This window comes from Anoplophora glabripennis, unplaced genomic scaffold, assembly GCF_000390285.2.
Source record: "Anoplophora glabripennis isolate ALB-LARVAE unplaced genomic scaffold, Agla_2.0 scaffold401, whole genome shotgun sequence".
Classification (NCBI taxonomy): Eukaryota; Metazoa; Arthropoda; class Insecta; order Coleoptera; family Cerambycidae; genus Anoplophora; species Anoplophora glabripennis.
The window spans coordinates 217,779-232,239 of record NW_019416542.1 but is presented as its reverse complement, the minus strand read 5'-3'; the positions used below and the strand labels follow the sequence as shown (position 1 = coordinate 232,239).

Genomic DNA, 14,461 nt, shown 5'->3' with positions numbered 1-14,461 from the left:
TTAATAAACGTGCTGATAAATGTACTGAAGTTAGAGGTGGACATTTTGAGCAATTATTGTCAAAAAGGCATATTTTTACTAATGTTTATTATTTTACTGTTCATTACAATTTTTAATTCTAAATAATCCCTTGTTTTTGACATTTCTAAATTGTTTTAATTATTTCAACTATTAGCATTAGAAGTATCAAAGCCAAATATCTCGGAAACGGTGCGAGACAGCTACTTTCATAAAGTCTACCTTTTTTTGTGTAAAAAAGTTGGAAAATAAGAATTTGATACCAAAGATGAGATACCTCAATGTACAAAAAAGTTAAAAAAGTTATGTCGTTTCCAACACCTTCAATCTACGGCAGCTGGCGCCCTCTTTGAACTATAACCAAAATGTGAACAAATTTCAATTCCTCTATCCAAAGAACCCCAAACCCCAAAATTTTGTGTAGATATTTGCATTTATTAAGAAATAAATGGAAATAAACTAAAATAATATTTTACATTTAACACCCTGTATCTCTAAGTATCAACTTTTGCTTCGGGAATCTACCCATGAATTTTGGCCCATTACCTCGGGACCACCTGTAAATACTTAGTACCTATAGGTATTTGTATAATATTCTCAAAAAAAAATAACAATGAAAAACACAAGTGTATAGTGTTTCTAGAGCATACAAACTTATTTATTATCCAGGGTAGTTTTGTTGCTTTCAAAATAAGTCATTTTTCAAATAAAAGATATTAAAAAAAACAAATCAAAGTAGATACTAGAATAGAGTAGAGTACTGATTTTAGATCCGCACGACAGAATTACGGGAACATTATTATTTTCTTAGGCGTCTTCACACTGGTGCTCTCACACTGGGGAATAATACAAAATTTGTATTTTCTTTCTGTTCTGTGTCTTTCATATTACTAACAAAATTCGGTATCTTAACGCACTCAATCGAAACTTAACAGGCAATTGAAACCCGACTACCCGAACCCGACTGACTGACAACACACGCAAGCATGCGGCATCGGTTTCCCATGCGGTGACGTTATACCCGCCGGTTCAGCGGATACTCAGCGCTTTTTTGGATGACTTGTAGGCGACATAAAATTCTATTTTTTTTGCAGAAAACTTTAAAATTAAAATATCTTTCCGATAAGCAATTAAAAAAAAATATGATGAATGAGCCCATTGCTTTAAAACAGGTCATTGGATCATGGAAACTAGTATAGATCATTGAAATAAGTCATAAAATTATAATCAACAAATTTGGGGACTACCTCATCTGTTCTAAAAAAAAATCAAAATTGCACGTAATGAATATTTGATAATTTTCTGGTGCAAAAATCTGATCCTGAATGAGATGATAAAAACATATGAAATGTGAACACATCTAAAAAGACTATCATTTTTTTATTAAAATAGAAAATTGTTTGTTAATTTGCTGGTGACTTCTTTTTTAGAGAAAATTTTCTCCCTGGTCTAAGCCCCCAAAAAAAATGTGTGTTGAACTATGTTATTTCCTGCCATGTCATATTTTTCTTAGAATCTCGTGCAAACCGTTACATCAGCGACTCTAATTGGTTCTCGCTTTATGATGTAATAAAGCACTAATTACTCCATCTTCCTTAAATTGAGGTCTTCCAATAAAAACTAAAAGCGAACACACATATTAATGAGGACTTGGACAAGGTCAGATAAACAGTTTCGAACCTACACATGACTTTGTTACGCAACTGCAATTATTGCTTGCTGTAATAAATTCGGAATAACGTGTATATGTTTTACTCGTGACTTTCTTGCTTTAATACACTGATCCTTTGATTTGTGACTGCTAAATATTGTGCACTCTTAAATAAATGTATTTCTTATTATTTCTATCTATGCAGAACTATTGATCTAAATCTTATGAAATATTTAACAGTGCTGCTATTTTGGAATACATCATTCCCTCTTTCTAGTAAACCTTGGGATGCTCTCAAAAAATCGTTTCTTCTGATGTTTTGAAAGTTCCAAATCGACTGACTCTTGTAAGCACCTGTTCTCCCTATGTGCGAGTTGTATGTTAGAACCTTCAGTGGTCTTTCGCGATGTGCGATCGTACGAGCCAGGCAATAAAGAACGTTCTTAGGAAAACACGCGGCCATAATTCAATCAGTGCGAGGGAGTTCAAGCCGTGACCCCGGCCTGTGTGTTCACTGCACCTACCAAAGGTCTAATAAAACTTCTCCCGGCGAGCGCGAGCGCTGGCATTCGCTGTTAGCCCGTACTTTATCCTTGAAGTTGACGTAAATATTGTTACTAGAAAATACTTTTCTTGGATATCTCTGGAGTTATGTGGGTATGTGGGGGGTTTTTATTTGTAATAAATTCAGGGATGTGGAGTGTTTAACGTCATCCGTAAAAAAAACAGTTAAAAGCTAGCATAAGTAAAAGCCGAGCAAATATGTTAGCTTCCACATAATAAACATCTGTAAATATGTTCCTACTAAATTTTTCATTGTTGCATAAGAATTTGTATTGGTATTTTATATATTAAATTTGTGAATCTACGGTACTTTGTTCGAAAATTCACTTCAGTTTCGAATATAATTCATGAAACATTCTACAAGAAGTTTACGCTCCCATCAGCTGTAGCAGATGATGTCAACAAACGACGGTGCTGACGACAAAGCCAACATTGACACCGCGCGAACAAGCGAAAAATCCACCTCAGTTTTGAATTTTTAGAAAATAAAATACAATTATATGATGAAAGTTAGAATTCATTCAGCTAATTACAAAAATATATATATTTTTAGGTTTTTTGGACTTGTCGTACGGAACCCTCAGTATATCCTGGAATTTCAAGGCATCGAAAGTCAATCAATATGCTTGAATTCGCACACATACACACCGACTAGAGTTTTCTGCTCTAGTTATAGAACTGCAGAGTAGACGTTCGATCCCGGTCATAGTAGCTCTGTCTTCTGCTTTCCTTGGATAGCCGGCATCGATCTTTGAGCATCGGCAACCACTTTTGGCTATGTTCTACGCGAGTAGGGGCTCTGCAAATGGCTTCGTAGGACAAAAAGATGAGTGAAATCCGAAATACACTCGGAACTTGGGATAAGATAATAGTCAATCATTTTTGGATTTGGAATTTATTTTTAATTTACCTTTGAAATTAAGAAATTCCAGAAAATAAGTGTTTTGACAACAGATGTCATAGGCGTTTGGCTTTTGGCTCCAAATTTGTAACAATGCACTAGTGCCTCTCAGTAAAGGAAGCGAACTTTACTTAATTAATTCCAACTATGACATTTATTATTTACTATTTAGGGTGAGACATACCAACATACCTAATTTGGTGCTATGCTTACAGCAGTAAACTGCTGGGAAGAGAAATCATACTCAAATTAATAAGCAACTGATCTATTTATCTCTATTATTTAATAAATTCTCTGTCTAAGAACAACACATCTAACTTCAAATTACTACAATACGTCGGTCATTATTTGTTTACTTTGCTTTTTTGCTTTTTTGGCAGGTAATGATGATGAAATAGCAACATAAAATTTTGTATGACGGCGCCATCTCTGTTTCACGCCTTTAATTACACGTAATGGTACTCATAGCTGTCGAGTTTTCCATTTTTTACATACTTCGTACTTTAGTTCTTCGTTAAAAGATGTCTCTATACAATTTAATTAAAAAAGCTTTGCGAATATCGCGCCACGTGATCCACAACAGTCTGTTTGGGCGCGAATTTGGCGGTCTAAGTAACAGGAGGACAGAAAATGCGTGGTGTGAACGCGTCGAATGTATCCAGTTGAATTTGGGGAAACTATTTCGGAGACTTTATTATACTTCCATAAGGTTATGTTGCCCCGTTAATCTGGAGCTCGAATTTGATAACTTGATGTGCGGAGTACAGGTGTTGTAATTTGTCTGATTGATTGGAGCGAAGTGACAAAAAACGGAGTCGATTATAATTAAATTGTTAAATTATTATTATCCATTTGTTGAATTTAATTTATTCTAAGGATTTAACTAACTGTGCGATGAAGTGAGTTATGAAAACACCAAAATATTTTTGATTATTATAATATATGTGCATAATTAATGAATGTTTATTGATTTTTTGCGTGTTATTTTTAATTTACTGTCTCAGTTACACAAACAGCGCCGATATTTTGGATATTCATTCTGTACCCATAAAATAAAAATTTACTAACATTTTAAATTGATAACAATTGATTAAACAAATAAATATGTATGTGTAACAGTGACAATTTAAAATTTGCCGTCTATCATAAAATATGACGTTTATTGGATAAAAGTTGTGAAACAGAACGAAAAATGTTTATACAAATTCTCATAATTCATAACTAAGAGGGCTCCATTCACAGGACCGCAGAATGTACAGAAAGTATTTTTAATGTTAAAACCAAACTCTTACCGTTTTATATACATAAATTATGAGCAAAATATGAATAAAATTTCTAACAAATAATAAATGTGTACAATATGAAACCAAGCCTTTCGCTACACTAAATGATGGGTATCATATTTGAAACGTAGCAGCACTTGTGGCTGTCTAAATAAAAATAGAACAAGTCACTCACTCACTTATCTAAAGTTTAATACCTACTTATATTTAATATTTAACTATAGGTGTGTTGCTTTCAATAAATTTTAATAAATTTACGAATTATCACTATTTAATATACACATTGTCGTTGTTTCATGTTTCATGTGTTATGAATACTTCAACAAGTGTACACTTTATCTACAACAAACTTCAACTCTTCTACTGTAATGTGTAATGGAAGATGTTGCCAAATACTCTGCAATATAAATAGAACGATTTGAATCATCTGAACTTGTAAATATAAATAGTAGCGCATTTACTCTGCATGACTGTTAACTAAATTATATTTAAAATTGTAACCACATACATTTAATTAATTGTACTCGAGAAAATTCTTTTACGTTTGAATTTTATTCAGGAAAATTGGCGTAGTTGGCAACAGTGCTGGCGCTATGGAAAGCTATGCTGTCGCCAAGCTTTGAATTATGAAGGACCTCTTCGCCTTTCTGTGTTCTTGGTATAAAGCAACGCCACGCAAGTCCGTTGAGGACGTTTATGAGATCGTCGCCGATGTTTCAAAAAACGAATTACTTTTAATTTTTAAAGGCAATTAAATTTCTGTCTGCAACTGACCAGGAACGTAGTGACCAGTCTTTCTCTGTAAATTCTATTGCGACGGTCAGTAATGGTGTCCAGAGCTGTTACTGGTTTCTACTGCCCATACGAGGCCGGTTTGATTGAATGTTTCGTCGGAGGCATTATTAAATTCCATCAGATTGTTCGAGGGGATGAAGGTTTTGGGGATTTTAGAATCGTTTTTAGGTCTGGGCGAGGGTCAGTATCTAGTATCTCGTTCTTTAGATATAGTGGTCTTTTGTCCCTAAGTTATATAGGCACGAGTATAGATCCATAAAACAAAACTAATAGTTATTTTATAGTTTATTTTTATTTTGCGTACATGAGAATGGTATCGAATTTTGAATATTTAGTTCTTTAAATCTTTTTCGAATAAAGAATATTTTCAAAATATTTCGAAAAATTGAAGGTGTAATGGGATGTTCAGTTAGTGGAGATGGAAATAGAAAATATAAATGATTATAATGACTATCAAGACATTTCTTTAATCAGGATGCATACTCAAATTTAACCAAAAAGATTTCTAGGTAGATTAAAAGAAATCCAGTATGCGAAAATATAAACTACATCAGTTTCCTCTGTGGGTACACATGTTGCAAGTGACCCATTTTTAAGTACAACGTCTGTACAGCGAAAGCAACCCTCACCTCTTTTAAATTATCAGCATTTCCTAATTGTCTTGTCAATACTTCCCATGTAAATATTTAAAATTTTTAATTGTTGGGCGCCCTAAAATTTGTACGAAGTATTTTTATTTGTGAATTTAAAACAAACAAACCCAGTTATTGTTGGATCCGCTAAACACAAATCTAAAGTCAGTTTTTTCGAGATCATAACCAGCCCCCCAAATCTTCAAAAAAAAAATAAGGTGTTTGCATATATTTAAGGATAGTGATGTCGTGGGAGAAGCTGGTCCGTAAAATGGATTCCATAATGATATTCCCATATTTTCGGATTCGCTGAACACTGATCTGAAGTCAGTTTGATACCAGCGTCCACTGTTTTCGAGAACATGCCACACAATTCATAAAAAAGGTATTTCATGAATATAAAGTAAAAAATTAACGCTTTCGTTTATAGTGAACTCTTTTGTCTTCAAAAGATTTATCTAGTGGGTTTATCTTTCTCTTTTTACCTCTGTACCTTACATTCCATTTTTAACATACATCCGCCATTATATTCATGCCCCACTTAATCTGATACCTTCTTTGCGTTTTCTTTATTGGTCACGAAGATCTCGTTACTTCTACAAATTTGCTATTTTTTAGATCTTCATCGATTTTTTGACTAGACGGTGATGGAGCAAAACAGACTATGGATTCGCCCTCAGGAGACAAAAATACACGGGAAATCATATGCAGCATGTAATGTTCACATAACTTTTTTTTTGTTGGCCGGTGTTTCAATGGAAAATCTTTACCACGTAATGTTTTACGAATTTGAGGTCCGTCGAATATTATTATCGCTCAGTTCAGCATCTTTAATTTGCCATAAACATTCATCTTCTTTATCCAAAGCCTTAATGAATTGATTCATTAATCCAAGTTTTATGTGTAGTAGAAGAAGCAGAACCTTGGATGGGTCTGGCAAAAGCGCTTGAGCATCGTTTAAAAATCCTGGATTCAGATCTCCTAGACCAAGTTATTATGACAATTCTTTCTATTTCTACTGTTTCATAAACTGAGAAAACAGGAGTACTTAGTAAATCCTGATTGCTGTCCAAAGATAATAATAATGATTTTGAAGTTTCCACAAATTCGCCACATACTATCAAAGCTTTCTTTCAGTTTTGTTGATGCATATATTCGTCACCCTCTTCGTAGTTCTTCTCGTATTTCTGTTTGTCTTCGGATCCGCAAATATAATAACAATGACAGGGTCTGATCAAAATTCATTTTTCGTAAAGTTTCGTAAAGTTAGTTACATTATGAAGATTGAAAAGTAAAGTGTTAGATATAAAAGTTCTCTTTGTGAGAATAGAAACCATTTTCCAAAAAAAGGGTATGGGTCCCAGGTAAATAATAAGTCTTGGAGCACAGGTACGTACATAAATAAAATATTTTATTTCAAACTTAATATAAAAAAAAATTCGATTAATCATCACAAAGTAAAATTATTGTAGATTTTTTACTTTAAACTAACTTTGAGGTATTTTGTAATCGCAATACATACATATTAATTTAAGCTAGTGTCAAATGTAGTCTGAGACTTCTATATTTAATATCCGTGTATTTACTATACAAAAAATTGAACCAAAGTTAGTTTTCTTGGAACAGCAAAAAGGACCTAAAGTTGCTTCAGCAAATATCTGAAGTGTACTTTCTCCTAATTTGTATGCAAATCACAGATTTAAAACGTACCCACCCAGACGACTACTTTTCTATACAATCGCAGGTGAGCCACCTCGGCAGAACGTAGTCCTTCCAACTAGTATCACCTGTGGGAGCATTCAGCCTGGCGAAATATTCCAAGGTGTACATGCTTAAAAGGCTCCCAGAACCAAGTGCCAACCCGTACCAAAACAACACGTTCAACACCGTCCCTTTGGGCGCATTAACAAAGCTCAAAAGCGCTCCTCCGAAGAGGAAGTAAATGAACATTGCCGGGAAGAAGAAGCCGAACATATAAGTCAATACCCACTCGTGCACCACGGCGGAAACCACGAACACAGCCAGCTTGCTTAGCATTTTGTTCCTTGGCGTGATTATTTCGTACATGTCCTTGTACACGTAGGTGTATAGCCAGTCGTGAACCACAATATTCCACGTCCTGAAGTACTCGGAGAACGACGTGCAGGTCCACCAGTCCATGTAGAACATCCTGTCGCCAAAACGCAACAACTCGGCGAAAGCGTTCTGCACTGAGTGGAGCACGAGGAAGAAGGTAGAGAGCAGGATGAGCATGCCCACGACGGCGCTCTCGAATATGGAGATGATTATCTCGTTCCAGGTGAACTTACTGATGCCAAAGTCTTGGTAAACAGGAATTAGGAAGCGATTTAGCAGGAAGCTGTAGAAGAATATGACGCCGGCTATTTCCAGCACCCTGTACATCACAAAACTCTTTCTCACGATAGGCGTTCTGAAATTTAAAGAAATACTTAATAGCTTTGTTCCTAGAACGGTTTCCAATAGCCAGCATGCGCATTTCAATATAATGCTTACATAAGGCTCAAAATTCATAGTTTCGAATTAAATGCGATTGCTAATAATCTAGTTTTTATCAAAATGTTTATTCTTACCGTGGATATTCGTCCCTGTAGACCAAAGTTGGAACAAAAAGAAAATACACGAACTTCCGGAACGAGGGTAAAAGCAACTGTGCCTCGGACTGTGTTTTAATAATTAAAACTTTTGGAACATTGCTTCTTATGAAAGCGTGGACTTTCATCATCATTCTCACCTGAAACCAGAAAAATCTTCAGGAACTCATATTCTGATGGTTGAGATTAAAATACTAAAGTCATGATTAAAGTTTGTCACTTCAGTGTGTAAATAAGGCGGAGAGGTGAAAGGGCGTTTGCGGCTCTATTGACCTAAAGGATTGGCACAGACTGTTACTTGATGTCATTTTTGTGAAATTGTTTTAGTGAAAAAAAGTTTAAAACATGCATTTTCATGAAGAAATTTGAGAAAGCAAACTTATATGCGTTTTTAAAGACCAAGGTAGCCTCCGTATTCAAAGATACACTCTGTATAGTTTTTGTACAATTACGTAAAACCGAGAAAGGATGGAAGACGGAAAGGTAAGAAGACAAACTGACAAGGAGGCAGACAGTCTGTCAGTGGACAGAGATTAGATAGAGGGTGGCAGAAAAACATTTAGTCATTTAGTCAGACAGGAAGATAGACAAAATTATCGACAGAAAGACAGGATATCAGGTAGATGGACAGAGAGAAAATGCAGGCGGACAATAAATACAGACTAACAAGCAAACAAACAAATGTGCAGGTAAAAATGCAGGTAGATAAACAGACAAAAGTAGGCAGGTGAGCATTCGTAAAAAAGTTTTCCAATTTTTTTCACCTCCTATTCTTACTGTAACCTTCAAACGACCTTGAACATGAGGTGATAGAGGTCAGCCGACATCGGATTCAGACTCAGCGGCCCAAAAAACCCATGAATTTTTTCAGATTTTTTTCAACCACTTTTTCTTACTTTAACCTTCAAGTAACCTTGAACTTAACCGACCTTAGCATCGAAATCAGCGACCCCAAAAACCCCGGCGTACTTAGGTAAAGCCCGGTGTTTTTTTCAAATTAAATATTGACCTGTGTTATTTTTAAATTTCTTAGGGACGCCATCGATTTCGCACACAAGCGTCACACTCTAATCATAACTGTGAGCAATTCACTATGAACTCCATGGAATAAATTTTCGTTGCAATACAAGTATAGCTGCAGTTCTATGCAGTTTATTGTTAGAAATGTGGAGTATTAATAGTAAACACTTTCATTTCTTTCTAGAATCGTCGGAAGATTACCTGTTCCAAGAGGACAATAGCTGCAGAAGCTGGTGGTAACTGGAATGCCGTAACAATAAACGCTGCTATCCTGAAAGTCAACACATAGTAGCCAGGGAGGGGTAAGAGCCACATTGCGTCCCATGTTTTGATGTTGGCTAAAAATTCAAATAAATAGCAGAAAATGATTTATGTTTTGATCGAAAATCTGGCAGCTTGTTTCACGATAACAGACTTGACGTCTTTGTTATTACAAATAGATGTACTTTAAAATGATAACATATCCAGGAAAACATAATAATATTCATAATATATATTTTTTAAAGAAGAGATGAAAAATCCGCATCTACATACATGTACTTAACTATAAAATCTACAGGGTGATTCATTAATAATGGGACAGAGCTTAAGGGCATGTTGCTGACCTCAAAATAGAGCGATTAAGCTAAATATGCCTTATCCGAATGTTGCTCCTTTTCGATCTACAGGGTGTTAAAGTTGAAAAAATATTTTCGATTTTTTTAAATATCTTGAGCATCTTTGAACGGATTGTCTTGAAAGTTTGTACACCTATGTTTTCTTAGGTGGTAAGTACGGAAATGGTAACTATTTTGCAATCACATTTAGGATGCGCTAGTTGTAGTGTTCCGTCGGAGTAAACATATGTCAAACTTTTTTGTCCTTCAAAAATCTGAATTTCCAATAAGAAATTATTAAACTACGTTCAATTCTAAATAAAAAAGATATACCTGTTAAAAATCGATAAACTTAACCGTTTTCGAAATAAGAACGATTTACTATTTCTTTACAAAATTATTTGTTTGAACGTACGCCTTTAAATAAGATGACTTAATTACGAATTAAGACAAACACAGTAACAACTGAAAATTTTATTATGCTTAAGTCTAATTACAAAAGATTCTCAAAGTGGCGACCATTGTTTTCAATACATTTTTTTATTCTCTCGTTAAAATTTTGTCTGACACTGAATAGACTTCTTTGTTGGTCTCTGATAATGTTAACAGATTCTTGTATTTTTGCCCACAGCTCTTCTCGAGTATGTATAACATCTTTATAAACTAAAGATTTAACGTTACCCCAGAAATAAAAATCTAGGGGATTTAAATCAGGGCTACGCGCAGGCCAAGGCACTTCGCTGCCGCGACCAATCCAACGGTTTCGAAAACTTATATCAAGATATTCTCTTACTGGTCGGGAGTAATGTGCGGGAGCACCATCATGCATAAACCAAAAGGTTTGCCGTAAATTTAAGGGGATATTTTCAAGAACGAGTGGCAAGTCATTTGTTAAAAAATTTAAATAATTTTCCCCATTAAGTGGACGGGGTAACACAAATGGTCCCAAAATGTTATCGGAAAGTATTCCACACCAAATATTTATTGAGAATTCATGCTGAAAATGTTGTTCTCGTGGCAAGTGAGGATTTTCCAGTTCCCAGGAATGGCTATTTCTCCAATTAAATACACCGCGCCGGGTAAATGTAGCTTCGTCCGTAAACAATATTTTATTATAAAATGTAGGGTCAGCATTTTGTTGCCGACGAAGAAACTGTGCGAACCGAAATCTACCAGGAGGATCTTGTGGCATCAACTGTTGAACCGGACGAAAATGGTAAGGATACAATTTTTCTTTGTGGAGTATTCTGAAGACGGAAGGCTGACTTACACCAGTAGCTGATGAAATTCGGCGTGTGCTTGTTTGCGTGTTTTCGGCAATTCGCACTAAAACATCCTCTTCTTGCTCCGCCGCTAATACTTTAGGCCTTCCAACGTCTCGTTTAGGGCGAAATGATCCCGTTTCTCCTAATCTGTCGTACAACGTCTTGAAAAGCTTGTGGTTAGGTTGTCTGTTATTTGGATATAACTCCAAGTACCTCGCTGCTGCATGACGACCACAATAATTTTCTTGGGCATACACACATACCATGTTTCTCATTTCAACAAACGAATAATCATTATGACGCGGCATTTTAATGAAAAAAATCACAAACGAAGAAGAACTAAACTGTCTAGTATTTATAAGTTGCTTAGAATTGACATAAATAATACATGACATTTCATTGACAGCGGCCTACTTCATTTAAGTCATCTTATTTAAAGGCGTACGTTTAAACAAATAATTTTGTACAGAAATAGTAAATCGTTCTTATTTCGAAAACGATTAAGTTTATCGATTTTTAACAGGTATATCTTTTTTATTTAGAATTGAACGTAGTTTAATAATTTCTTATTGGAAATTCAGATTTTTGAAGGACAAAAAAATTTGACATATGTTTACTCCGACGGAACACTACAACTAGCGCATCCTAGATGTGACTGCAAAATAGTTACCATTTCCGTAATTACCACCTAAGAAAACATAGTTGTACAAACTTTCAAGACAATCCGTTCAAAGATGCTCAAGATATTTAAAAAAATCGAAAATATTTTTTCCACTTTAACACCCTGTAGATCGAAAAGGAGCAACATTCGGATACGGCTTATTTGGCTTAATCGCTCTATTTTGAGGTCAGCAACATGCCCTTAAGCTCTGTCCCATTATTAATGAATCACCCTGTATATCAAAGGGCTTTGTAGAGAGCAAATTTGACACTTACATTTTGGGAATAAACTTATCCTCATTCTCCCCCATACCATAAAACAAAAGTAACACATACACGTCGTTGTAAAAAAGAAAAGCCATCCAAATATAGCTACGTACAGACGGCCAAACCCTCTGTATATGAAACGTAAACCCAGATCAATCCTATAAACAAAGAAAACAAATAAGTAACAGTAATTAGTCAATGTATTTCTTGGATTTACTAACGCGCAGTGTATTTCTTGTAATTATACATTTTTAGTAGCTAATTTGAATTTTTTATGAGTCACTTTACGTTTAATCATTCATTATTCATTACGGGAATTATATGGAATGAAATTTCCTTTGTAATGGTATGCTGCTTTCATTATTTTGTCATTAGCGCGATTATATATAAAGGGGAAGTGAATTAAATGAAAAATAAAATATTTAACAAATATTAAAAAAAGTTAAACCATTGTAAATGTCGATTTCGCAAGAAAAGTACATATCAGACCATATTTTTTGTACTTACGTCCCATTTCTCAGGTAATCGTGAGCCACTGTGTTTACAAACAAAGACAGCAAAATTGCTATGAACACGTGGTGTATTGTTTTGATGTGCGGATTACTCTCGAATAGCTCAGTTAGCAAAGAATTCCTCGGTTCGAATTTTTTCTCTGGCAAGGGTCTGTATTTCGATTGTCTGAAAAAAAAAAAATAATAATCCGGATATTGTTATGCATGCATCTTATGTCTTAAGATTAGTAAATCATTTATTGTTACAATTTTTCCATAAATCTTGAGAATAGTATTTAATATAGAATAGTTTTATAATATGAATATAACGTAACAAGAAATTTGTACATTGTCTATGGTTCAATAGACCAAGCCTAAAGATAATCATGTCTTAAGATGAATTTATTTGTGATTGCATTAACATTACATCATATTTTGTTGTAATTGCAAATAAATCATAATAAATAAAAGCTGAAAGGGCAAACAACTTGATAAATAAGTGCAAATGAACTTTAATTAATCAAAATGAACCTATAATCTTATTTACAATTGAGTAAAACACATATCTACTTATTACAGTTTTCATTTGTGCACTTCTCTTGAATAAAAGTACTTACATTTTATTACTGCTCGTTTTTTCATCCTCGTTTGCTTTTTCGGCAGCCACCCTGTTACTATTAGGACTCATTTTCTATACTCCACTTTATAGGTAACTGAAAACTACTTGTATGTTTCAGCCACAGCATGCGCAATCTACCAAACGCACACACATTCGTTACTCTATTCGAAACAAACACAAAAATGTTTTCGCATGAGTGATAACTGATAAAAGTGGTGGATATCTACTAGTTCATTTCACGACTGAGTAGGAACAGTCAACAGTCAGTCACCTTCCACTGGATTTTTTCCTGATGTCGTCACAACGGCTGGGATTCATATTTGTCGTGGTTAAATTGGAGCTAACACGAGGAAGTGACCAGATCAACGGCGACGTTGATTTGCTGCCATTTATCGCTAGTAACAAGTAAGCTGTGGCGTATACCATAAAAAAATTGTTTACATTTTCATTTCCCAAATATAAAATAATTGCTGTTGCCTAAATTATCTTATTCCATCATTTTTTCAAATCTTATCAGGTTTTATTTATACATACGGAAATTAGAGCTTGTTTTGTAGAATCCTGTCAACTTTTATTAAACTACATGTTATTTAAAACAGTCGATGCCTTTAGTTACAAGGATGAAAGATAATACAACGACATTTCACAAAATGGAATAAAAATCTTTATTACTTAAGCAACATTGCCGTAAGTACTGAAATTCAATAATTTTATTAATTAGGAAAAAAGAACTATAAGTAATTTTTTGCCCGCTCCTTTTTATATTAAAATCAACTACAGTAGCTATGCTAAGAACCATAAAAGTAGTTTAATATAGTTACTTAGAGAAGTTATCGGTAGATGGAACAACAGTACAATGCCTTCTGTCATTTCTAAAATAAAGCGGTCGCGAATATCGCGCCGCGTGATCCACGAGAATCTGTTTGGGCGCGAATTTGGCGGTCTTAGTATCAGGAGAACAGAGGCCGAGTGGAGTAAGTATCGTCTAAACACTAGATGTAGGCAAACGAATACGGTGAATTATTATACTCAGGTACTTCTGCTACCCTGATGATGGGGAGCTCGAGTTTGATAACTTGATGTGCGG

General features: G+C 34.7%; 1 protein-coding gene across 1 annotated transcript; it reads right to left on the bottom strand.

The window, feature by feature from the left end:
* Positions 1 to 7,290: 7,290 nt before the first annotated feature.
* Positions 7,291 to 13,634, bottom strand: LOC108910891 (sterol O-acyltransferase 1-like). Its single transcript, XM_018715635.1, has 6 exons — positions 13,373 to 13,634; positions 12,772 to 12,942; positions 12,274 to 12,422; positions 9,678 to 9,814; positions 8,436 to 8,596; positions 7,291 to 8,275 (listed from the first exon to the last, which is right to left on the bottom strand). The coding sequence occupies exons 1-6, from the start codon at positions 13,441 to 13,443 to the stop codon at positions 7,567 to 7,569; spliced, it is 1,398 nt and encodes a 465-aa protein (XP_018571151.1). The 5' UTR covers positions 13,444 to 13,634; the 3' UTR covers positions 7,291 to 7,566.
* Between the last annotated feature and the right edge of the window lie 827 nt (positions 13,635 to 14,461).

Bases quoted from the DNA above. Each gene is read 5' to 3' on its own strand.
- LOC108910891 (XM_018715635.1), bottom strand. From the start codon at position 13,443: ATGAGTCCTAATAGTAACAGGGTGGCTGCCGAAAAAGCAAACGAGGAT. The intron at 12,943-13,372 runs GTAAGTACTTTT...TTTTTTTTTCAG, and splicing joins AAAACGAGCAGTAATAAAAT to ACAATCGAAATACAGACCCT. The intron at 8,597-9,677 runs GTAATCTTCCGA...TTCTGGTTTCAG, and splicing joins CTATTGTCCTCTTGGAACAG to GTGAGAATGATGATGAAAGT.